The sequence below is a fragment of the Jaculus jaculus genome, chromosome 14 (genome assembly GCF_020740685.1).
Source record: "Jaculus jaculus isolate mJacJac1 chromosome 14, mJacJac1.mat.Y.cur, whole genome shotgun sequence".
NCBI classification, from domain to species: Eukaryota; Metazoa; Chordata; class Mammalia; order Rodentia; family Dipodidae; genus Jaculus; species Jaculus jaculus.
The window spans coordinates 4,630,870-4,656,365 of record NC_059115.1 but is presented as its reverse complement, the minus strand read 5'-3'; the positions used below and the strand labels follow the sequence as shown (position 1 = coordinate 4,656,365).

The following is a 25,496-nucleotide window of genomic DNA, read 5'->3' as shown; positions in this document are numbered from 1 at the left end:
GGATGGGGTAATGGTTAAGGCATTTGCCTGCAAAGCAAAAGGACCCAGGTTTGATTCCCCAGGACCCACGATAGCCAGGTGCACAAGAGGGCGCACACATCTGGAGTTCTTTTGCAGTGGCTGGAAGTCCTGGCATGCCCATTCTCTCTCTCTCTTTCTCCCTCCCTCTTTCTCTGTCAAATAAATAAAAATATTTTAAAAAATAAATAAATGGAGAAGGGGACTTGAAAAACATAAGCACTTTATTTGAGAGACAGAAGGGTGAGAGAGAGAAAAATGGGTGCACAAGGGCTTCTAGCCACTACAAACAAACTTCAGACACATGTGCCACTTTGGCTTATGTGGGTACTGGGGAACTGAACCTGGGTCCTTATGCTTCACTAGCATGTGCCTTAACGATTAAACCATCTCTTCAGCTCTTATTTATTTATTTATTTTGATGTAGGGTCTCGCTCTAATCCAGGCTGACCTGGAATTCTGCTGGGATTAAAGGCATGCGCCACCATGCCCAGCTTGATCTGGAATTTTCTATGTAGTCTCAGGCCTCAAACTCACAGCCATACTCCTACCTCTGCTTCTGGGATTAAAGGCATGAATCACCATGTTGGGCATATGGTCATGGCAGGGCGTCCTACAACCATAAATGAACTCCAGACGCATGTGCCATTTTTTGCATCTGGCTTTATCTGGGTACTGAACCGCAGCCATCAGAATCTGCAAGCAAGTGCCTTTAACTTCTGAGCCATTGTTCCAGCCGCATTATTTATTTATTTATTTTTAATGTTAATTTTTAAAAAATTTTTAATTTTTATTAACATTTTCCATGATTATAAAAAAATATCCCATGGTAATGCCCTCCCTCCCCCATTTTCCCCTTTGAAACTCCATTCTCCATCACATCCCCTCCCCATCTCAATCAGTCTCTCTTTTATTTTGATGCCATGATCTTTTCCTCCTCTTATGATGGTCTTGTGTAGGTAGTGTCAGGCACTATGAGGTCATGGATATCCAGGCCATTTTGTGTCTGGAGGAGCACGTTGTAAGGAGTCCTACCCTTCCTTTGGCTCTTACATTCTTTCTGCCACCTTTTCCGCAATAGACCCTTAGCCTTGGAAGGTGTGATAGAGATATTGCAGTGCTGAGCAGTCCTTTGTCACTTCTTTCCAGCACCATGATGCCTTCTGAGTCATCCCAAGGTCACTGCCAAAGTGAGAGTAGCATTAATATAAGAGTATGAACATTAAGAGCAGTCCCATTATTTATTAATTTATTCACTTATTTTGTTTCTTTAAAATTTTTTTGTTATTTTTATTTATTTATTTGAGAGCAACAGACAGAGAGGGAAAGAGGCTGAGAGACAGAGAGAGAGAGGGAGAGAGAAAGGGAGAGAATGGGCACGCAGGGCCTCCAGCCATTGCAAACAGACTCCAGACCATGCATCCCCTTGGGCATCTGGCTAACGTGGGTCCTGGGGAATCAAGCCTCGAACCAGAGTCTTTAGGCTTCACAAGCAAGCACTTAACTGCTAAGCCATCTCTCCAGCCCTATTTTGTTTTTTTGAGGTAGGGTCTCTCTAGCCCAGACTGACCTAGAATTCACTGTGCAGTCCCAGGGTAGTCTTGAACTCATAGTGATCCTCATACCTCTGCCTCCCAAGTGCTGGATTAAAGGCACTACCGGTTCCAGCTTTTTAAAAATTTTTATTTATTTGTGAGAGAGAAGACAATAGTGAGAATGGGTTGCCAGGTACCTTAAGTCATTGCAAATGAACTCCAGACGCATATGTGCCACGTTCATTTGCCTTATGTGGGTACTGGGCAATCAAATTAGTGCTTGGACTTTGCAGGCAAGTTCCTTAACTGCTAAGCCATCTTTCCAGCCATCTCCACCCTTTTTTTTTTGTTTTGTTTTTTTGAGGTAGGGTCTCACTCTGGTCCAGGCTGACCTGGAATTAACTCTGTAGTCTCAGGGTGGCCTTGAACTCACGGTGATCCTCCTACCTCTGCCTCCCGAGTGCTGGGATTAAAGGCGTGCGCTACCACGCCCGGCTTCCACTCTTTTTTTTGAGACAGGGTCTCACTCTAGCTCAGGCTGACCAGATGGATCACACTCTACAGCTCAGGCAGGCATCAAACTGACTTGGTAGCTATAGATGGTCTTGAACTCCTGACCCTGTCCCTTCCCAGGGCTGGGATTACATCATGGGCCACCATCACCGGCTTGTGTTTCTGCAGCTTGAACCCAGGACTTCGCGCATGTTAGCCAAACACTCCACCAACTGAGCAAAGATTCCTCATGTCACCCCAGACTGGATAACTGCACATTCCCAGTTAAAGACGCTGCTTGTTAGCTTTAATATTTTATTTATATTTATTTATTTATGAAAGAGAGAGAGAGAGAGATAATGGGCACGCCAGGGCCTCTCGCCACTGCAAACGAACTCCAGACGCGTGTGCCACCTTGTGCCTCTGGCTTACGGGCATCCTTGGAATCGAACCTGGGTCCTTTGGTTTTGCAGACAAGTGCCTTAACCGCTAAGCGCTGTCTTTATTTTTATTTATTTATTTGAGAGCAATATAGAGAGAGTGGGGGAGAGAGAGAATGGGCACGGCAGGGCCTCCAGCCACTGCAAATGAACTCCAGACGCGTGCGTCACCTTGTGCATCTGTCTTACGTGCGACTTGGGGAATCGAACCTGGGTCCTTAGGCTTCGCAGGCAAGCGCCTTAACCGCTAAGCCATCTCTCCAGTCCTCGCCGTCCTTTTCTCCAGAGGTCCCGCGTCCGGGTGGCACTGACCCCACCCCCCATTCAAGGCATGGAGGGACAGGGCGGGCCTGGAATAGCGCTCCCCTCGAAAGCAAACCCGGCCTCTCCCCCCTCCCTCCCTGCAGTGTACCACTGGGTGGAGATGCGGACCAAGATGAGCATCATGGGCTTCCAGTCGTCGACCGTCAAGCCTCTGAACGAGGAGGCGGCGGCCGAGCTGGGCGCGAACCTGCTGGGCGAGGCCATCATCTTCGTCTCGGCCGGCGGCTGCCTGCTGCTGGAGTTCTGGCGCCAGCAGTCGCTGCGGCGCCGCCGGGAGGCCCGGCAGGAGGCGAGCTGGACCTCGCTGCTGGACGAGATGGACCACCTGGAGCAGGCGCTGGACCAGCTGCAGGCGCAGGCGCAGGAGGCGGCGCCCCGGGGCGCCCTGGAGGCGCTGCGCGCCGAGCTGCGGGACGTGCGCGCCGAGCTGCGGGACGCGTGCGCCGAGCTGCGGGACGTGCGCGAGCAGCTCTGCGCCCTGCAGGAGCCCGAGGACCCCTGCGAGTAGCGGGCCCGGGCCTCGGTCCCGGCTGTCGGCGGCGGGGGGAGGGTGACACCCTTCCTCTTCCCTCGTGGATGACGGGAGGGGGGCTCCCAGCGAGACATGCCTCCTGCTGGGTCTGCCCCTTTGCTCCCACCCGCGGAAGTACCGACAGGGACCCTCCCCAGCTCCTCACCCCGCATGCAACACTTGGGAGGTCAGCGATGACGCCTAGGAGGACGCACTGGCCTGCCATCCCTTCTCCCCCAACATCCATCCATAGCAGCTGGATACACCCCCCGCCCCCTCGTTCCCTGGCTCCGGACCATCAGGTAGAACTTAGCTACCTTAAAGCTTACATCTACCTCACTCCAGGGGAATAGGCAGGGCGTGTTCCCGCCTGGCACTAGCTTGTCACCCCTGGCCCTTGTCTTTTAGTCTACCAATGGCAGTCGCCTGGGGACCCCCACTCCGGGTGGATCAGTCCAGGCCATGCCAAAGCCTCCTCTTCCTTCAGCCCCATGGCACAACCCGCCCAGCTAGGCGGCGCGGTCTAGAGCAGAGAAAAGTTGGTCAAGGCGGGGTAAGCTACCGGAGCCCAGACCTACACGCACACCCTGCGGTTAGGAACACACCTACCCTGGCCCCAACCCCGGGGGCTGCTGTCACACAGAAACGCCCTCCCCCAGTCTGCCACCCATTATGTGAACCCCGGCATACCACCCGATCTCCCTCCTTTCCTGCCTTTGGACTGGTCCTTCATGCCAAAGCCTCTTAAGATGAAGCAGGCAGTCCCACCCCTATCCAAATAGAACATTCCACGAACCCCCTGGGCCATTGAAAGGGTGGTGTGTGAGCATATATATCTTTTTTTTTTTTTTCTTTTAACTGTAAATGTCTTATAATCAACAGGGCTTCAGGGTAAAATGGCAGAACATCCCAAGCCACGTGGACCCAAGTGTCATGTAAATTAAAAGGCTGGGGGGTTTCTGATGGAGTGAAAGGGGTTGGGAGGAAAAGTCACCCTAAATGGATTAAGCTGACGCCATATAAGGTATGGAACTTGCCAAGGACCACGCAGCACCTGCCCATCTCCAGGGTGGGTTGACTCCAAGAGGCAGGCTGGTAAGGGGCTCAGAGAGGTGGGCTGAGCTCCTAACCAGAAATGGGGACCCTCCTTTCCCAGCAAACAAGCCCTCAAGTCACTCCAGAGAACTTTGCACTTATAAAAAGGGCAGATTTATTCAGCAAGAGTCCTTTTTGGGAAGCTAAGGCGGAGGGACAGTTTCCTCCCTTTCTCCTCCCCACCCCTCACTTGATCTCTGCGGGGGGTGGGGTAAGGGGAGAGCAAAAATGATCTGGACCCTGTATCCCACCCAATAAAAACCGAAAAAACTGAGGTTTCAAAAAAGTTACAGCATCTTAATTCCTCATAGAAAAGGGTAAAGGGAGAAGGATAGTCCATAGGGTTGGGAAACGCCCCTCCCCAACCTGGTGGGACATCTACCCTCTTAAATAGCTGCCCCTAACGAGAAAGCCTGGGGCTATAGTATCTAAAAACTCCCACACCCTATTTTATCAAAACCAAAGAGAAAAAAAATTCTTCCCCCCCAAAAACCTAAATATATATATATATATATATAATTTTTTTTTCTTAAAAAAAAATCCAAGGCATTAAGCTTTAAAGTGAATCTAGAACAAGGGAATGTGACATTCCCTCCTTCCTTCCCCATCACTGTGGGGTAACTTGGTACATCCCCAGCGAAGGAACCAGCCCCAAGGGGATGGTAGGGGGAAGGACCAAAGGGAGAAAAGGGATGGGGCCTCCCCAATCAGCAGCCAGTATGGGTGTGGGCACAGTGCCAGGGGAGCCACACTCCCTTGGAGTTTTCCAAGTGGGAGGGGAGACAACGCATTCCTGTGTAGCCTTCAGCCAATTCCACATCAAGTAGAGGCAGGGGAAGCAGGCGGGATGTGCAGAAAGGAGAAATTGGAAGGTGTTCAGGGGTCCCTGTGGTCAGGGGGAACCCCGCTTCCTCAGCTCCTGGACAAAGGCTGGGAGGAAGGAAGAAATAAGGTCAGAGCCAGACTCTTCCCGCTTCCCATTCAAGTCAGAGCTCTTTCCAAGCACCATGATGCATCCAAGACAGAGACATTTTCAAGCAAAATGCAACCAGCTCACCTTCAATTATTTCCTCTTTCATTTTCCGCAGTTCCTTCCTCACCTCTTCTAGAAGCTCCTGAAAATAATTGAGGAGGATTTGCAGAAATATTATCCCTTTTGAATTTTATTTTTATTGTAGTGCTAAGGAATAGAGTGCAATATTTCTTGCATCACACAAGTGCTCTACCTCTGAGCCACGCCCCCAGCCCCTCGCTGTGGATCTAGACAAGTGTTCTACCTCTGAGCCATGCCCTCAGCCCCTCACTATGGACTCTAGACAAGTGCTCTACCTCTGAGCCACGCCCCCAGCCTCTCACTGTGGATCCTAGACAAGTGCTCTACCTCTGAGCCACGCCCCCAGCCCCTCACTGTGGGTTCTAGATAAGCACTGTATGGCTAAGCCACATTCCCTGTCTCTTCTAGACTGAAAAGAGAAAGTAGGTTCTAGACCCACCTAGTCCTTTATCCCCTGAGACACTCCTGAGGTCACCAAAGTGACTGGAATTTTCTAGAGGAGGTTTCTCCATCTTTGGAGCCAGCAGTAAAGTACTGGAGGACATCCAATACCAGACTTGGAAAAAGCACTTGTAGTCTCCTGCCAACCCTAATTGGTGATGGATGGCTGGAGCCACTGAGCCCGGGAGGATCCTGGGTACTCAGCAAGAATGAGTGCAGTCATAGATTGGGGACAGGTCTGCTATGGGCACTGGAAGCGGGCGTGGTATGCGTCATCCTGGCCCTGATCCAGTGTCTCCATTTCTCAGATTGGAAATCAGGTTTCTAAGCACATCAGTGACAGGCTGTCTAGTGCCAGCCTCTTTTTTCTTCCTGAGCCACTTCGAGCCACTTCCCCAAGCTACCTGCTTCACCCTCTCCAGGTCAGACTCCTCGCTGGAGCTTGGTGTAGAGGAGTGGGCCTCGGCAGAGGTAGTCACGGAAGAGGACGACTTCATCCTGAGTAAGTTGGTGTAGTTTGGAATAGAAATGAGGTTAGAGATCTGCATCTGCTACAGCCCATTCCAGAGGTAACATTATGTTCCTCCATGTATGTATACATGAGACAGGTCCAGCTATTTTGAGAGGTGCAGCCCTACTGTTGATGGCCCACCTTGGCAAGGTTGTGCTGTTCTTCTCCCAGGGTCTCCGCACAGGTTCTGGGGGACAGGCAACAGGTCAGAAAGATGGGCCACAGGACTGCCCCTGGTCTCATGTTCAAAGAATCATCTCAGGAAACTACAATGCCCAGCATGACTTTCACATACTGCCCATGTGGGTGCTTTCTAAGCCAAGAACAGGTGTATCCTGGGATTTGTAGTTTCTGGGGCTCCACGGGGTTCTCACTCACCACTCTGAGCAGGGACTCGGGCCTCTGGCTCCTCCTGCTGGTGGGAAAGGAAACTGTCAGGAGCCAGCGGGGCCACAACTATGGCTCCTCTCTTCTTCCGCTACAAAGCCAGCAGCGCCCTGACCCACCACCTCCTTGCCTACACGAAGGAACATCCAAGGCTACGTAGAGAGAGCCGGAGGAACCCCAACTTACACTGGCAGATTCGTCCTTGGAGGGCTTCTCTCCAACCTGTGTGGCTTTTCTTCTGCAAAATGGAAGAAAAAGGAGAGAACCTTCAGTTCACCTTGAGCCATCCACTACGCGTTCCCAGCGCTGCAGAGAAGTGGACTCCAGGGTGCAGAGCTTAAAGACAAACTGGACATGGGATGTCTGTCTGTAATCCCAACACTCGAGATCCTTGCAAGTTTGAGCCCGGCCTGGTCTACACAGAAAGTTCCAGGTCGGCTGGGCAAGGTGGATGCATGCCTTTCATCCCAGCACTCGGGAAGCAGAGGTTGGAAAATCGCAGTGAGTTTGAGGAAGCCAGCCTGAGACTACATAGCGAACTTCAGGTCAGCCTGCGCTAGAGTGAAACCCTACCTGAAAAACAAAAACAAACAACAAAGAAAGAAGCGAAAGAAAGGGAGAGAGAGAGAGAGAGAAAGTGTCCCGGCCTAGCCAGCCACAGTTACAAAACAAAACACAGCAAAAAAAAAACCAAAACAAAACAAAAAAAAAAAAAAACCCCAAAAAACAAAACAAACAGGGCTGGAGAGGTGGCTCAGCATTTAAGGCACTTGCCTATAAAGCCTAATAGATCAATTAGATTCACCAGTACCCACATAAAGCCAGATGTAGCGACACATATATCTGGAGCTTGTTTGCAGTGGTTGGAGGCCCTGGCTCACCTACTGTCCTTCTCTCTGCTTGCAAATATATATATACATACATATACACACATACACACACACACACACACACACACACATACATATATATATTTAAATATTTTTATTTATTTATTTGACAGAGAAAGAGAGAGAGAGAGATTGGGCACGCCATGGCCTCCAGCCACTGCAAATGAATTCCAGATGTGTACGCTCCCTTGTCCATCTGTCTAACGTGGGTCCTGGGGAATTGAACCTGGGTCCTTTGGCTTTGCAGGCAAACACTTTAACCGCTAAGCCATCCTTCCAGCCTTAAATAAAAAAATAAAAATAAAAATAAAAAAAACACAAAGGCTGGAGAGATGGCTTAGCAGTTAAGGTGTTTGTCTGTGAAGCCAAAGGATCCAGGTTCAATTCACCAGGACCCACACGAGCCAGATGCTTAAGGTGGCTGGAGGCCCTGGTGCACCCATTCTCTCCTTTCTTTCTCTGTATTTTTTAAAAGGAAAAGTCAAAACAGAGGCTGGGGAGATGGTTCAGTGGTCAAAGGCCACTTGCTTGCCAAGCTTGCTAGCCTGAGTTCAATGGGCAGCTCACAAAAAGCAAGATGGCATTTGTTTGCAGAAACAAGAGACCTTGGCATGTGTGCGCACATGCACACACATGTACAAATAAATAAATCTGGGGCTGGAGAGATGGCTTAATGGTTACAAGCACTTGCCTGAGAAGCCTAAGAACCCAGGTTCAATTCCCTAGTATTCAGGCAAGCCAGATGCACACAGTGGCGCATGTGTCTGGAGTTCATTTGCAGTGGCTAGAGGCCCTGGCACGTCCTTTTTTTTTTTTCTCTCTCTCTCTCAGATAAATAAATATTATAAAATATTTTTTAGAAATTTAAATCTGCTGGGCATGGTGGGCGCATGCCTTTAATCCCAGCACTCAGGAGGCAAAGGTAGGAGGATTGCCGAGAGTTCGAGGCCACCCTGAGACTATATAGTGAATTCCAGGTCAGCCTGGGATACAGTGAGATCCTACCTCAGAAAACCAAAAAAAAAAAAAAAAAGAAAGAAAGAATGAATCAGCCCTTTGCACGTTGGTCCCCAAAACTGTCAAGTCCGGGGGATCCCCACAGGCGACTCAGCAGCTCACCTTCGGGCCAGCATGGCGTTCATCTCTTCCATGAGCCCACCACCAGTGCTTCGATTGCTGTCAGCTTTGGGGGCTACGGGTCCCCCAGAGGCATCCTCCTGCTAGAGAAAGGAGAAGGGAGAGAGGGCTTCACAGGGGAGCCTCGCCTATGACCGACACTTGGGGGGGTGATTCTGGCTTCCCCCCAGGGTGCCCGCTGAGCCCAGCCCCCCACATCCAGCAGCACCCAGGACCTCACCTTGCTCACTCTCCTCAGTTTCGCTCCAGCAATGGCCGCGGCCAGGCCTGGGGCCCCAGACCCCCCACCAACGGGACCCTGTGCTGTAGGGAGAGGGGGTGCAGGAGGTGGGCCTCCCCCTGCCCCATGCCCCGCAGCCGAGACCCCTGAAGGGGGCAGACCTGGGGGTGGAGGGGGGCCCGGAGGAGGGGGAGGTCCCGGAGGTGGGGGTGGCCCCCCAGCTGGGGGAGCAGGTGGGCCTCCTGCAACAGAGAAGGGGCATTGCTGAGAGAGAGAAGAGCCTCATTCTCGGTCCAGCTAGATGCCCCTCTTCCTCCATGGAGGTCCCCAACTTCCAATATGGGGTGGGCCATCACCTGCATTAGAGACCCGGCGCTCCAGGTGTTCTGGCTGGCTGGGCTGCGGCCTGTGGAGGGGGCAAGGGAGTGACCCTCAATCCCAGAACCAGGCCACCCACAGGGCCAGTGGCCTCTGGCTCCTCTTTCGGAGGTCTCCAGTAAGGCCAGCTCCTAATCCCTACACCCAAATCTGCCTCTGTGGGGGATCCTGACAAACGGGTGGTGGATGGGGGATCTGGAGGGCAAGTAGGGGCAGCTAGAGTTCTGAATGTGAGCATTCTAGTCCACTCTCAACAGGAGCTGATTACAAGGATCCAAGTCTCTGAACAAGACAGTTTTGGAACTCAGAGACCCTAGAAGCTGGGTGTGGTGGTGTACGCAGTTAATCCCAGCACTCAGGAGGCAGAGGTAGGAAGATCACTGTGAGTTCAAGGCCAGCCTGGGCTAGAGTGAGACCCTACCTTGAAAAAATAAGCCAATCGCCGGGTGTGGTGGCGCATGCCTTGGGAGGCAGAGGTAGGAGGATTGCCATGAGTTCGAGGCCACCCTGAGATTACAGAGTGAAATTGCAGGTCAGCCTGGGAGAGAGTGAGGCCCTACCTCAAAAAACCAAAATAAATAAGAATTAGAGACCCTAAAGTTTCATAGCAAGTTATCATTCTTTCTTTGTTTTTTGGAGACAGGGTCTGGGATTAAACACATGTGCCACCACTCTTGGCTTTTTTTTTGAGACAGTGTCTCAAGTAGCCAAGGTTGGCCCTGAACTCCTAATCCTTCTGCCTTTACCTCCCTCCCAAGTGTGTGGATTGCAGGGCTGGTCTACCATGGTCAGGCAACAGTTTTTTGGAGACAGAGTCTTAACAGCTGCGTTCACCATGTATCCCAGGCTATGGTCAAATTCTTTGGGAATCTTCCTGTCTTCTGCCCGTGCAGAGATTGCATATGCCACTATGCTTAGATTTTGCAGTATTTCTTGTGCCTCAGGAGCTGGGAGGAGCCACTGGAAGCTGTTTTGCTTCTAATCTCTTGGGCCTTGGAACATTCTAGAGAGGTTCTGAACTCTGGGGCTCTGGGACTGTGGAACACTGCAGAACTCTGGTAGAGAAAGGGTCCTCACCTTTTCTGCTGCTCCGCCTCCTCCGCCGGGGAAGGGCCATTCTGGGCAGGCCAAGCGGGCGGCGCTGGGACTAGGGGAGGACCACCTCCTGCAAAGCAAGAGCAGAAAGCCAGTGAGCCCACAGACCTCTGCGCTGCTCCTCCCGGTGCCCCCCTAGTGACACAGACACCCCAACATCCCAACTCTGGGGCTGGCCCCGTGGGACGAGGGCCAGGGCTACTGGGGTACTCAAAGCTATACAGGTTGTGACCTGAGGGAACAGGTACCCCAGTCCCCATTGTCACAGCCCCAAGGATCCCAAGAGGCTCTAGAGTTCTTCCTAATCGACCCGGGTCTGAGGGTCACTCAGACCTGCACTGCCTAGGGCATTGGCTTGTGTAATTGTCCCTTGAAGCAAACTCTGCCACTGGGTAATTTTCACTCTATAGACCAGGAACCTTAACAGGTCCTCAGGGCCGAGAATGAGGCAAGGTTACACAGCGCTTGCCTAGAACCCACCAGTGAGGGGTTGGGGCCATGGCTCGGCCTTAAATATTTGCCTAGCATGTGCAAGGTCCTAGCTTCCATCACCCACACCACCAAAAACAAAACAAAACCAACCAACAGCCTCTAACCTCAGGCTGGGGTGATTGCTGAGAAGTGTTAAAGACATTTGTTTGCAAAGCGTACTGCTCCACAGTTAGATTCTCCAGCACCCAAGTAAAGCCATGTGCATAATGTGGACCATGCACTTGGAGCTCGTTTACACCTTCTAGAAGCTCTGGCATGCCCATACCCATTCATTCTCTCTGTCTTCTCTCTCTGTTAAATAAATATTTGGGCGTGGTGACGCAGGCCTTTAACCCCAGAACTCGGAAGGCAGAGGTAGGAGGACTGCCATGAGTTTGAGGCCACCCTGAGACTCCATAGTGAATTCCAGACCAGAGTACTTTTTGTTTTTCGAGGTAGGGTCTCACTCTAGCCCAGGCTGACCTGGAATCCACTATGTAGTCTCAGGGTGGCCTCGAACTCACAGGGAACCTCCTACCTCTGCCTCCAGAGTGCTGGGATTAAAGGCGTGCGCCACCATGCCCAGCCCTTTCCCCATCTTTTAAACGTGCTTTTTTTTTTTTTTTTTTCTTCCAGCGGGGTCTCACTTTGACCCAGGCTGACCTCGAACTCACAGAAACTCTCCTGCCTCAGCAGCGTCAGTGCTGGGATTACAGGTGAGCCACCTCCCCATCTCACCTTCCAAGGCCTCTAGGGCGCTGGCCATGCCCGCAGCAAACTGGGCTGCATCCTCTTTGCTGCCGAAGTTGAGGCCCCACACCTGGCGGGCATCACGCCACTGATGGAAGTTGGGGGTGGCCTGGTTGTATTTGACACCCCGGACGATGGCGCAGTTGATAACCACCTGCAGGAGGCGACAGGCGGGTGAGGGAGCGGCGGTGTCGGGGGGCTTGGTGGCACGGGGTGGGGCACAGAGAAGCGTCCTGCACCTGCTGGTCCGGCTGCATCTTGCGGCCCACGACGCGGAAGGAGTTGGCGGTGGGGTTGTGGTAGATCTGGACGCGGCTGAAGGCCTGCGGGCCCGGGCCAGCTGGGAGCCAGCGCTTGTTACCATCATCATAAAGCATCACGGTGGCCCGGCTGGAACAAACGACCACCTCACTGGCAGAGAGGGGGGGGGGAAGCAGAAGAGGCAGGTCACCTCCTCGTCGGTCCATCCAGAAGGTTCCAAGAGACAGTGAGAGCGCGGAAGGCAACAGTGAGAGAACCACCAGGTGGCAGAGACTGGGAGAGGCCACTGGACAGGGAGGCGCATCAGGATGGGGGGTACCATACTGCAGGGGGCGTGGCATGAGACAGGTGAGGAAAGGAGGGTGAGAAAGGGACAGTAAAAAGGGTAACGTAGGGCCGGAGAGATGGCTTAGCGATTAAGTCGTATGCCTGTGAAGCCTAACGCCCCAGGTTCGATTCTCCAGGTCCCATGTAATCCAGATGCGCATGGTGGTGCAAGCGTCTGGAGTTCGTTTGCAGTGGCTGGCGACCCTGGCGCACCCATTTTCACTTTCTCTGTCTCTCCCTGTCTCTCTTTCAAATAAATAATAGATAAATAAAATGTGTGTTTTTTTAACAAAGAAAAAACAAAGCTGGGTGTGGTGGGGCATGCCTTTAATCCCAGCCTTGGGGAGGCAGAGGTAGAGACACGTACCTGAAAGACCTAATGACTTGGGTTTGAATCCCCAGTACTCACGCAAAACCAGATACACAGGGTGGCACATGCATCTGGAGTTCGTTTGCAGTGGCTACAGACCCTGGTGTGCCCATTTATTCTCTCTCAAGTAAGTAATTAAAAAGTGGCCGGGCGTGGTGGCGCACGCCTTTAATCCCAGCACTTGGGAGGCAGAGGTAGGAGGATTGCCATGAGTTCGAGGGCACCCTGAGACTCCATAGTGAATTCCAGGTCAGCCTGGGCTAGAGTGAGACCCTACCTCAAAAAAAAAAAAAAAAAGTAATTAAAAAGTGGCTCAAGTGATGTTTGACTGCAAAGGCAAAAGACCCTAGTTTATCCATGCATATGTATATGTATATGTATATGTATGCAAATAAGAATTTTTCAGGTTGGGGGAATGGCTTAGTGGTAAGGTATTTGCCTGTGAAGCCTAAGGACCCTGGTTCAATGCCCCAGGACCCATGTAAGCCAGATGCACAAGGGGGCACGCACACCTGGACTTCATTTGCAGTGGCTGGAGGCCCTGGTGCACCCATTCTCTTTCTCTCTTCTCCCTCTCTCTCAAATAAATAAATAAAATTAAATTAAAAATAAAGAGGTTTGGAGAGATGGCTTAGCAGTTAAGAGCTTGCCTGTGAAGCCTAAGGACCCCGGTTCGAGGCTCGGTTCCCCAGGTCCCACGTTAGCCAGATGCACAAGGGGGCGCACGCGTCTGGAGTTCATTTGCAGTGGCTGGAAGCCCTGGTGTGTCCATTCTCTCTCTCTCTCTCTCTCTCTGCCTGTTTCTCTCTCTGTGTCACTCTCAAATAAATAAATAAAAATGAACAAAAAAATTTAAAAAAATTAAAAAAGAAGAAGAGCGTGGTGGCGCACGCCTTTAATTCCAGCACTCGGGAGGCAGAGGTAGGAGGATCGCCATGAGTTCGAGGTCACCCTGAGATGACAGAGTTAATTCCAGGTCAGTCTGAGCTACAGTGAAACCCTATCTCGAAAAACCAAAAAAAGTAAGAATTTTTCTTTTTTTTTGGTTTTTCGAGGTAGGGTCTCACTCTGGTCCAGGCTGACCTGGAATTAACTCTGTCATCTCAGGGTGGCCTCGAACTCATGGCAATCCTCCTACCTCTGCCTCCCGAGTGCTGGGATTAAAGGCGTGCGCCACCACGCCCGGCTCAGAATTTTTCTTTAAAGGACAAACCCTTTTAAGTACAGCACTCAGGAGGCAGAGGTGGGAGGATCACTGTAAGTTTGAGGCCATCCTGAGACTACAGAGTGAGTTCCAGGCTAGAGACCCTATCTCAAAAACAAACAAACAAACAAAGCCCAAAAAAGGACAAATAGACAACGGAAAGAGACTAGCTGGGCCCGGGGTCACAGGCTTGTAGCACCAGTTATTCCGGAGGCTGAGGCAAGAGGATCAGAAACTCAACATCTGCCTTGTAACTCAGTGAGACTACTTCTCAAAAATATACACTTACTGGCTTAGCAGTTAAGGCGTTTGCCTGCAAAACCAAATGACCCACGTTCGATTTCCCAGGACCCACATAAGGCAGACGCACAAGGGGGCGCACGCACCTGGAGTTCGTCTGCAGTGGCTGGAGGCCCTGGTGAGCCCATTCCCCCTCTCTCGCTCTCTCTCCCTCTTTCTCAGATAAATTAATAAAAATAATAAAATATTTAAAAAAATACATTTATCAAGAGCTAGAGAAATATTTTAGCAGTTAGGGCATTTTCCACCAAAGCCTAATGACCAGGTCCAGTTCCCCAGCACCCACGTAAAGCCAGATGCACAAAGTGGCGCATGCATTTGGAACAGTACGCCCATTAGCTCTGCTTACAGATAAAAAATATATTAAAAAAATTATCAGCCGGTCATGGTGGTGTGCATCTTTAATACCAGCACTTGGGAGGCAGAGGTAGGAGGATCACTGTGAGTTCGAGGCCAGCCTGAGACTCCATGGTGAATTCCAGGTCAGCCTGGGCTAGAGTGAGAAAACGAAAATAAATAAATAAAAATAAAATATTAAAAAAAACATAAAGACAAAGCAGATGGTCAAGCTGAGATGGACAGGCACAGGATAGAGGACAAGGCAGAGAAAGAGATAAAACTGAAGGCAGGAAGTTTGAGTTGGGGACAGACAAGGGAGTGAGGTGCCCACAGCAGCCCCTGCCTGGCCTCAGTTTCTCTATCTCTACCAGTGTGCACGGACACACATCCTCCCTGGGCTCCCACCCAAGTCAGAAAGGAAGCTGAGGTTCAGGGCCAGGAAGAGTGGGGACAGATACCAGCCCCTGGTCCCCCCCCCACCCAGGGGAAGGGTGCTCTTAGCTGGCTACCTGGACTTCCGGGGCATTTACACACTCCCCGTGGGTGAGTTAGCCCCTGGCACAAGGGCAAGTGACTCCAATAGAGCACCCAGGCACCAACCAGGCTCTCAGATGTACAAGCTATGTAGTGCTGGGCACAGTCAGGCCCTCAGACACGAACTCGGGACTGCAGGGCCCGCGAACCTCAGTCTGGGGCTGCCCACAGAGGGTGCTTGGCCTTGGGGCCTTGATCCTGGCTCTATGGGAAGATGGTCGGCTCCGATCTGATATCATTATTTCTGGGTTTAAATCCCTGCTGAGCCCGATCTCCCTCACTTGTCACTTGGGAAGAAAAAGACAGCCCCCCCTCATCCCAAGGCAGTGGCCAGGAATGAATGGAATTGGTCTAGCATAGCCCGGGGGGTCACCGTTCGCAGTAGGGTACTGAGTACTCAGTCACAGTAGTACTGGGGTGCCCCTGTCACCCTCAACAGCTCCATCTCAGAAAGCCCTCCCCCCACCTGTCATTCTGGAGGCCTTAATCCCCTCTGGCCATAAGGGAACTAAGACTCCCAGACAGGAAGTGAATTGGCCAAGGTCACACACAGACAGGGGAAGTGGGAGGAAGGGCAGTTCACTGTCCCATCCCTCCCCCCCCCACCCCCGCCCCACCCCTAGGCCTTTTCCTGAAAAGAGGAAGTTGGGGTTGGAGGGTTCCAGTGAAAGAAATCACACCCCCACCGTGGTGGGGGTGGAAGATGATAAAGTGAGCTGTTAAGTTGGTAAGGGAAATCCCCTCACAGCAGGCCCAGGTCCTGCGCTGGGGACTGAGTGTGGCACCCCAACTTCATACAACTGCATCTCCTCCCCCACGGGGTCCTCCAGCTAGGGCTGCGTTGAGCCCTTTGCCCAGTCTCTCATCCAATGCCCCGGGCACCAGCTCAGGGTGGACGCTGACAGCAGCACCCACACAGGCTCAGTCACCCACCCAGTCACTAGGTGACAGCTCCCGAGTCCCCAGACTTAACCACACTTAACCCACTGCCTGGGCCCTGCCCAAACACCAGGTGCCCTTCTCAGGCAAGCACAGCCTAAGGGGGCGGTTTCTGGCTCAGACACCCCTGGCAGGGCAGGGTTAATGCCTCACCCATACCTGCCACCCACACCCAGGGCAGACTGGCCCGGAGCCCGAGGCTGGCTATCGCTGCCCCACCTAAGCTGAACTTTGCCCTCCTGGGGGGTCCTGCCCTGTGGAGGCTCTGGCCCAGGCTGGAGTGTTGCTGGCTGAGTAAGCCTGGGCTGGGCCTACCCTCTAGGCCGGCCTTAACGACCTCATGACAGATAAAAACACCTAGTAGGTACTGAATGTTTGGTCACTTTCTCCACCGGGGTACTGAGCACCATCACTGTCAGCACTAGGGTACTGAGTGCCGGGTCCGTCAGCATTGGGGTACTTAATGAGCACTTACGTCTCTCTGATGCTGTCTCTCTGACGCTCTGGCTCCGGCACACCAAACGCCAAGTTCTTTCTAAGACCAATGAGGTTCCCCTCCCCCCAGCCTTCTCTGTCTCACTCCCTCCTTCCCTCTCCCTTTAGTTCCAGCCCTACACCCTGTTCTATCAACCCCCCCTTTCCCCACCCGACCAGCCAGAGCCCTCAAGGCCAATTCATACCTGCCTAGGTATCACCTCTTCCAAGAAGCCCTCCCTGACTGCGCCTTTCCAGGCAGCTAGCTACTAACCATGCTTGACAGTCTTCGAGTTAGGTTTTGTATTTCTGGAATAATCTTTATACTCCGTCACCCTCACACTTACATGATCCCCCTACCTCAGCCTCCCAAATTCGGGGATGACAGTCATGTGCTGTCACACCTGGCTTTCTGCTGCCTCACAGTATTTATCATCAAAACACCACGCCCACAGGGGTTCACTTTCTTTTCTGGAACAAAGAACAGTCCCAAGACCTTAGTGGACTCTACAGTCATTGAACACATCTATTTAACCACACATCTGTTTAAGAAAGCAAACCGGGGGCTGGACAGATGGCTTAATGGTTAAGATGTTTGCCTGCAAAGCCAAAGGACCTATGTTTGATTCCCCAGGACCCATGTAAGCCAGATGCACAAGATGGAGCATGTATCCGGAGTTCATTTGCAGTGGCTGGAGGCCCTGGTGCACCCATTCTCTATATCTGCCTCTTTCTCTTTCAAATAAATAAATAAAAATTTAAAAAACGCACCATCAGATTCAATGACAGCAGCTGACATTTGAAGGTTAGCTTGTGTCCCAAATAGTTTCCTGCAGCACAGAGCTCCAATTTCCACCCCGCATGGCTCTGCAGGTTGAGATGCTTATGTAGCCTTTTCACAGACGAGGAAACGCAGGCACAGAGATGAAGACACTGGCGATAGGCTGCAGAGATGGCTCAACGGTGAAGGCACTTGCCTGGGAATCCTAAAGACCCTGGTTCGACTCCCCCGTACCCATGTAAAAGCACATGGTGGCACATGCGTCTGAAGTTCGTTTGCAGTGGCTAGAAGCCCTGGAATGTCCATTCTGTCTATAGTGTGTGTACGTGTGTGTGTGTGTGTGTCTAAAATAAATAAATTAAAATAAAATGTTTTTTAATATTTTATTTTATTTATTTGACAGAGAAAGAGGGAAGAAGGGAGGGAGAGGAAGAGAGGGAGAGAATGGGTGCGCCAGGTCCTCCAGCCACTGCAAACGAACTCCAGACGTGTGCGCCCCCTTGTGCATTTGGCTAACGTGGGACCTGGGGAATCGAACCTCGGTCCTTTGGCTTTGAAGGCAAACGCCTTAACTGCTAAGCCATCCCTCCAGCCCTACAATATTTTAAACACACACTGGCCACAGACCACACAGCAAACAATCAGAGGGGCCCTTCTTTGAATGCAAGTCTATCCATGCTGTTAACCTCATGGAAGGATGAGAAAATGGCTAAGTAATATATTTTCTTTTTTAAAAAGATTGATTGATTTATTAGAGACAGAGAGAGGGAAAGACAGAGAGGGAGAATGGGCGCACCAGGAATTCCAGCCATTGCAAATGAACTCCAGTAGCATGCGCCACCATGTGCATCTGGTTTGCATGGGATCTGGAGAATCGAACCTGGGTACTTAGGCTTTGCAGGCATGCGCCTTAACCACTAAGCCATCACTCCAGCCCCAAGGTGATACTTTTAAAAGGCAAAGTACAAAGCGATGTGGATCAGATTTTTTTTTAAAGGCGGGGAAGGTAAAAATATATGTGTACACAGCATGGTAATATATACAGTGACTTCTCAGGATTTCTCAGGAGACTGTGGCCTGGGGAGAGAAAGCCACAAGTTTATCAACTTCATGCTTGGGATCTGATTCTCAACTTTTATTTTTTGCACTGTTATTCTTGATTCATAATTGTGAAAACCTGGATGTATGAGGTGTGTGTGTGTGTGTATGTGTGTGTGTGTGTGTGTGTGCACATGCCTTGAAGTCAGAGGATAACCTCGGGTGTTTGTACTCTTCGTCCATCTTGGGGCTTTTTCTTTTCTTTCTTTCTTTGGTGGTTGTTGTTTGTTTAAGTTTTTTCCAGGTGGGGTCTTGCTCTGGCCCAGGCAGACCTGGAATTTATTCTGTGGTCCCAGGCTGGCCTTGGACTCACAGCTATCCTCCCACCTCTGCCTCACAAATGCTGGGATTAAAGGTCACTAGGGGCTGGTAATCTGGCTGGGCGGGGGTAGTTGTTTGTGCGTCTCTCTCTTTTTTGTTTTGGTTTTTCGAGGTAGGGTCTCACTCTAGCCCACGCTGACCTGGAATTCACTATGTAGTCTCAGGGTGGCCTCAAACTCATGGCAATCCTCCTACCTCTGCCTCCCAAGTGCTGAGATCCAAGGCATGGGATTAAAGGGTCCTGGGGAATCGAACTCAGGTCCTTTGGCTTCACAGGCAAGTGCCTTAATCGCTAAGCCCTCTCTCCCGCTCTTACTTTCTTTTTTGAGGCAGGGTCTCATTCTGGCCCATACTGGAACTCACTCGGTAGCCCAGAGTCTTTGAACTTACAGGGATCCTCCTACCTCCGGCCTCTGGAGAGCCCTTCAATTTACTAATCCAAGCACCAGGGAGGGAAGGGGGATCCTGAGTTCAAGGGGAGCTTAGGCTACATGAAAACATTGCTCAAAACAACAAAACCCACATAGGGATATAAAACCAAACAGGGTCTAGGGATGTAGCTCAGCTGATGGACTGCATGTACTGTACGCAGCAAGCTCTGGGTTCAATCCCCAACACCCGATGGAGTGGGCAAGGTGAGTGTGCTGGCAATCCCAGCTCCCAGCATGTAGAAGCAAGAGCGTGAGGTCAAAGCCAGCCTGGGCTATGTGAGCCCCTGCCCTGGGAGGGAGGAGGGACATCAAGAAGTCCCACAGCTGACTCAGAAGGTATCATGGTGCTGGAAAGAAGTGACAGAGGAGTGCTCAGCACTGCAATATCTCTATCACACCTTCTAAGGCTCATGGTCCATTGCGGAAGAGGTGGCGGAAAGAATGTAAGAGCCAAAGGAAGGGCAGGACTCCTTACAACGTGCTCCTCCAGACACAAAATGGCCTGGATATCCATGACCTCACAGTGCCTGACACTACCTACCCAAGACCATCATAAGAGGAGGAAAAGATGATGACATCAAAATAAAAGAGAGACTGATTGACATGGGGAGGGGATATGATGGAGAATGGAATTTCAAAGGGGAAAGTGGTGGTGGGGAGGGAGGGTATTACCATGGGATCTTTTTTTTATAATCATGGAAGTTGTTAATAAAAATTTGAAAATAAAATAAATAAATAAGAAGTCCCGCAGCCAAGTAAGTTGAGGGGGAGGTGTGACTGACTCTGGTGGTCTTCTAGGGTCGCACATCCTCCCCTTGACAGCACTTTAACCACCCCCACCCCACCTTTCCCAGCAAATCACGGACTCGCTGTGTGGTGCCAACTCGGTTTTGAGCCCTGAAAACCCTAACTCACATGGGTGAGGAGGGACAATAGACAGGGAGCCCCCAAACTGACATACATTCCACATGTGAGAGTCCTAAATAACGAGGGAGCCTCCCATCCAGGGAGGTAATCAAATGTGGCAACTTCGGCTGCTCCCAACCTTTCAGATATAAGTCTTCCCCTCCCTTCACCGCTCCCCACCCGAGACTTACCCATAGCCTGCTTACGCCATAGAGCTTGTGACACACGCACACACAAACACACACACACACACACACACACACACACACACACACACACAAAACCTCCATGAACTGTAGCAGCCTCAAGAGGGGAACTAACCTGAGTGGGGAACTAACCTATCTGTCTATGTGGTCTGTGTGGCCTCACCCTAGTCCCTCTGTCCAGTGGGCCTCAATTTCCCACGAAGTGGACAGGTAGGTAAAAGTTCCTGTTGGGGTCGGGCGTGGTGGGGCACGCCTTTAATGCCAGCACTCGAGAGGCAGAGGTAGGAGGATCGCCGTGAGTTCGAGGCCACCCTGAGACTATATAGTGAATTCCAGGTCAGCCTGGGCCAGAGTGAGACTCTACCTCAAAAAAGAAAACAATAAAAGTTCCTGTTGGGTTGGTTTCTTTCTTTTCTTTAAAAAGGTAGAATCTCAGGCTGGAGGGATGGCTTAGCAGTTCAGACAGTTGCCTACAAAGCCAAAGGACCCAGGTTTGATTCCCCGGGACCCATGTAAGCCAGACACACAAGGTGGCGCATGCATCTGGAATTCGTTTGCAGGGGCTGGAGGCCCTGGCACAACCATTCTCTCTCTCTCTCTCAAATAAATTAAAATATTTCAAGGGAAAATCTCACTCTAGCCCAGGCTAATCTGAAATTTACTCTGTAGCCCAGGCTGGACTGGAACTAACTCATGGTGATTCTCTTACTTCTGCCCTGGGAGTGCTGGGATTATTGGTGTGCACCACCACGCACGGTTTCTGTTTCTTGGTTTTTCTTTCCCTTTGAGATAGAGTCTCAAGCAGCCTAGGCATCTTTGACCTCCTAATCCTTTTGCCTATTTATTTCTTTGAGAGAGGAAGAGGGAGAGACAGAGAGGAAGAGGCGCCACCTTGTGCAACTGGCTTACATGGGTACTGGGGAATCAAACCTGGGTCTTTAGGCTTCACAGGCAAACACCTTAACTGCCTCTCTCACCTCTCAGGTGCTGGGATTACAGGTTTGTACCACCACACCCACTTTTAAGTGAGTTTTTAAGGGGAAAAAAAACAAAACATTTTACAGTGAAAGCACCTTATTTGTATCTAATAAAAATCACGGTTGGTTGTGGTGGTACACATCTTTAATCCCAGCACTCTGGAAGCAGAGGTAGGAGGAGGATCACTGTGAGTTCGAGGCCACTCTGAGACTACATAGTAAATTCCAGGCCTGGCCTAGAGTGAGACCCTACCTCAACGCCCCCCCCACACACACATACACAAACACTCATCATTTTATTTTCCCTTTTCCTGTAATAATAAAATAGTTGGGAAACTGTCCTGGGTCCAAATTCAAGCTTGGCCCTTTCCAAACCGTTTGCTCTTATTTATCTATTCTCAGGGTCTCTTGTAGCCCAGACTGGCCTTGAAATCCTGCCCCCACCTCCCAAGTGCAGACAATCCAGGTATGTGACTGTCCAAGTGTGAGACTTTAGCAAGCACTTTCCTTAACTTCTCTGTGTCTCAGTATTACTACCTGTAAACTGGGGATGGAACTAAGACACAGCTTTTAATTGCACCAGTCTTAGAACTGTTGTGATTAAAACCCAGGCAGTGCCTGACACAAGGCTGTAAAACCAAATGGTCTCATCATTAAGGAAAAAAAAAGAAAAAAGTGGGCTGGAGAGATGCCTTAGCGGTTAAGGCACTTGCCTGTAAAGTCTAAGGACCCAGGTTTGGTTCCCCAGGATCCACATAAGCCAGATGCACAAGGTCGCGCATGCATCTGGAGTTCGTTTGCAGTGCCTGGAGACCCTGGTGCGCCCATCCATTCTGTCTTCCTCTCAAATAAATAAGTAAATGAAATTTTTTAAGAAAGAAAACATGTGTGTGTCACTTGCACTATCATGACAAGAGACTAGAAATGAACTCATATACTTGCAAGAGTCCCATCTGCCCAAGTTTCTCAGACCTCTGACCCTACTTCTGCCTTCCCAGCTCCCGGATACAGCGGACACTCAACAAATATTTGTCAAACTGGAAGAGAGGGAAAAAAAAAGAGCCCTATCTTGTAATTTTCCATCTTGTCCTCCCCCCTTCCAACTGCCCCTAGGACCTGTCCCCAGCCAAACCAGCAAGACACGGGGTGATCCCGGCCTCCGCCCCTCCCCCCCACATTGCACAAGACTTTCCAGGGCTCTAGAGTCAGTCCAGCAGCCAGCCTCAGTTTCCCTAGCCGGGAAGACAGGCATGAGTCTTCTTTTTCTTTTTTTTTTTAAATCCTAGCTGTCCTTGGGGAAGTGACAGAGTGAATCAAGGACAAGGGAGACACCCCCCCCCCCCCCCGATCCTCAACACTCACACACACCCCCCCCCCCTAAGAAACCACTTAAAACTTGTGAGCGCCTCCCCTCCCACCCAGGGGAAGTGGGAGGCTTTGGCCCAGGGTCACAGCAAAAGGGGGACCCTGGCCGCAGGAGGGCTGGGGGGTTGGGGGCGGAGGGGGGCGGGAGGCTGGGCCAGGCTCGCAGCGCCTTGCCCTTTTACGGTCTCGCAGTGAGTCAAGGAAGCTGCAGTAATTCGGACATCCGCCATCAGCCTTCCACCGGGCCTGGGACCGGAAACGGGTGGGGGGAGGGGCGGGGCCGGAGGGGGGCCGAGGGAGAGAAGAGTCCCCTGGGTGGGGGGGCAGGGGGTGTGCGTGTGAAGGAAGATGGCCTGGCAGCTGTAGGCTGTCCCCTCTGCGGGGACACTGCTCTCCTGGGATGGGGGTAGAGGGAGGCCAGGCAGCAAGTCCCGGGGTGTCTGACTGTCCCCTTGACTCCCTAATCTAAAAATTCCCTCCCACATCCCAAGAAGGTGTGTGTGTGTGTCTGTCTGTCTGTGTCTCAAATGGGTCCTCAGAAGGAAATGTCACCCAGATGTCAGAGGGCAGGGGTGTGGGGGAAGTTGGAGGATGTAAGATATGGGGGGGGGGGAGACAGTTAAGTCCAACTGTCCCCAGGGGCCTCCTCCCTTCTGGCCAGGGGCTTTAGGGGGGCAGGAAGTCCCCATGGAGAGTGGAGGAAGGGAGATAGCATTGTCAGGTCCCGGAGCCCCCCAAGGGAGAGATTATGGAGTCGGGGGGGGGGGTACCTCGACCTCCACAGGCCCCACCCTTTCAGGTGAGCCCAAGGAGTTGCAGGGGAAGGCCTGGATCCTTTGGGATCCCCCCACCCCACACCCCCAAGATTAAATTTCTGAGAACTGGGATGGACTTGATGAGGCTGGGGGTTGGGGGGGGAACAAGCTGTGTGTGACCTTGAAGCTTTGCAGCGCCCCCTCCTCCACTCCCACGGCTCCGGGTGGTGGATGGGGTGAAGTGTGGGTTGGGGGGGCGACCCTCCGTGACACTGAGCCCAGTGGGAGGGGCCGTAGCGGGGGACAGCAGCTGGCCCACAGCAGCGCTCATTGGGGGCCCGCCCCCCCACACCAGCTGTCTCGACAGGTGAGTCAGGAAGACAAAGGCCCCCCCTCCCCCAGCTGCCGCGCCCCCTCCTCCCTCTCTCCCTCCCTCCCCGGGGCCCCGCAGGTGGGGCGAGCCGCCCTCTGGCCCCGGGCCGGGGAACCCCGCCCTCCCTCCCTCGGTCCCGTTTGGAGCCTTGCAGGGGGGGATGGGGAGACCCGGCCAGAGACCCTCCCAGGCTCAAGATGAAGGGGGGGGGGTAAGAGAGGGGCGGTCCATTCCACAACCTCGTCCACTGGAGGACCTGAGTGTTGTCCCTCCTCCCCCAAAGAAATTTTTAGGGGGGATGTCTAAGTACAGCTCCTAGCCCCCCCCCCCGAAGTTAAGGTCCGCGGTCCCGCTCGGGGAGACTTTGGTCCAAGCGCCCCCTTAACCCAAATCAGGATCTGAGGCTCAGAGTGTGTGTCGGGTCCGAGGGGTTCTCAAACCAGGTCCCCAACCCCCCACGCCACACACACCTAGGGTCACCCGCCTCCTGACCACCCCTCCTCCCCACAACGTAAGGTTTAACGGGGTAACTCTAAGCCCCGCAAACATCCCGAGCATCCCTCAGGGGTGGAATGTGCCAACTTGGAGGTGCTCCCCCCCCACACACACAGAAAAAAAAAACTTCAAATTCTGGGAGTCCTGAGAGCGTCCCCACACACACACCTTCTCACGCACGCACACCCCTAAAAACTGACTGCCATCCAGAGAACCCCGCCGGCACCGCCCCAAGCCGTGGTGGGGAATCGGGAGTGGGGGTGAGGAATCGGGGGATCGAGATGGAGAGAAGACGATTGCAAGGTAGGGGTCCAAAGCCCAGGCTCCCCTAAACCCTGTCGTCATCCCCTCCCACCCTCGACCCAGGCCGGAGCGAGCTGGGAGGGGGGGAGGGGGACAAAGACGGGGCGCGGGGAACCGGGAGGGGGGGGGCGCGCTCACCTCATGGCTGCGCGCAGGGCGGGCGGTGCGCCCTCGGGTGGGTGTTCCCGGGGCGCCCCTGGCTCGAGGATCCGGGGGTTCGAGGCTGACTCCAGCTCCTGGCTCAGGGTCTCTCGGGGTCCCGCCCCATAGAGCCCAGCTTCCTGGTGGAGGTGGGGTGGCGGGGAGAACGTGGACCGAGACCCCTGGGCGGTTCCTTGGGCGCCTCCTCCACTTTGATGGACGGGAGGAACGGGGGGAGGGTCCCCTGCAATCGTGAACCGGGGTCGGCGTCCCTGTCGCCGGCGCGCCCCCCCCCTCGGCCCGGCGGCACCTCCGAGCTTACTCTTACTACTGTACTTCTCTTTGCTACATTTCGTTCCAAAATTCCACTCCCCACTCCCACAATGCCTCGCGCCTTAAAGGGGCCGCGGACACAGGCGCGGGGAGGGTGGGGGGAGGGATGGAGAGCGTTTTTAAAAAGGCAAGGCGCGCGGAACCCTCCACTTCCGCAACTTCCCTCTTTTTTCTCTTTTTTTTTTTCTGCCTCCTCCTCCATCCAGCGGGATTGCATGGGTGAGGGGCTTACAACCTGGGTCATATGCCACCCCACAATTCCACAATTGAAGGGTTAGCTCGGTGGTAGAGGAAGGATTGTTCCCCTCCAACCAAAAAAAGTGGGGGGGTGGCTGGAGAGATGGGTCAGGGGTTAAGGCTTTTGCCTGTAAAAATTAAGGACCTAGGTTCGATTCTCCAATACCCACGTAAGCCAGATGCACAAGGTGGTACATGCTTCTGGAGTTCGTTTGCAGTGGCTAGAGGCCCTTGTGCGCCCATTCCTTCCCTCTCTGCCTTTTCCTCTCTTTCTCTC

At 52.4% G+C, this 25,496-nt stretch overlaps 2 protein-coding genes across 6 annotated transcripts; one reads left to right on the top strand and one right to left on the bottom strand.

The window, feature by feature from the left end:
* Nucleotides 1–2,895: 2,895 nt before the first annotated feature.
* LOC101602981 (optic atrophy 3 protein-like) lies at nt 2,896–3,317 on the top strand. Its single transcript, XM_004672959.3, has one exon. It carries the CDS (start codon nt 2,910–2,912, stop codon nt 3,315–3,317), a length of 408 nt encoding a protein of 135 aa, XP_004673016.3. The 5' UTR covers nt 2,896–2,909.
* Nucleotides 3,318–4,506: 1,189 nt separating this feature from the next.
* On the bottom strand, nt 4,507–25,002 carry LOC101602100 (vasodilator stimulated phosphoprotein). Of its 5 annotated transcripts, none has more exons than XM_045134188.1 (13): nt 24,647–25,002; nt 11,989–12,160; nt 11,738–11,903; nt 10,511–10,598; nt 9,412–9,461; nt 9,056–9,297; nt 8,818–8,918; nt 6,995–7,046; nt 6,800–6,836; nt 6,563–6,608; nt 6,315–6,408; nt 5,473–5,530; nt 4,507–5,345 (listed from the first exon to the last, which is right to left on the bottom strand). In XM_045134188.1, the coding sequence occupies exons 1-13, from the start codon at nt 24,649–24,651 to the stop codon at nt 5,308–5,310; spliced, it is 1,149 nt and encodes a 382-aa protein (XP_044990123.1). In that variant the 5' UTR covers nt 24,652–25,002; the 3' UTR covers nt 4,507–5,307. The 5 variants fall into 5 exon arrangements, with proteins under 5 accessions (XP_044990123.1, XP_044990125.1, XP_044990124.1 ...); XM_045134190.1 differs by having other exon boundaries at nt 6,800–6,833; XM_045134189.1 differs by having other exon boundaries at nt 8,818–8,915.
* Between the last annotated feature and the right edge of the window lie 494 nt (nt 25,003–25,496).

What these genes read in the sequence shown, in the direction of transcription:
- LOC101602981 (XM_004672959.3), top strand. Translation starts at nt 2,910, where the DNA reads ATGCGGACCAAGATGAGCATCATGGGCTTCCAGTCGTCGACCGTCAAG.
- LOC101602100 (XM_045134188.1), bottom strand. An exon ending in CGCCCTAGAGGCCTTGGAAG is followed by an intron (nt 10,599 to 11,737) that starts GTGAGATGGGGA and finishes CTTGCTTTGCAG; the next exon opens with GAGGTGGTCCTCCCCTAGTC. An exon ending in GCGCCGGGTCTCTAATGCAG is followed by an intron (nt 9,298 to 9,411) that starts GTGATGGCCCAC and finishes TCTCTGTTGCAG; the next exon opens with GAGGCCCACCTGCTCCCCCA.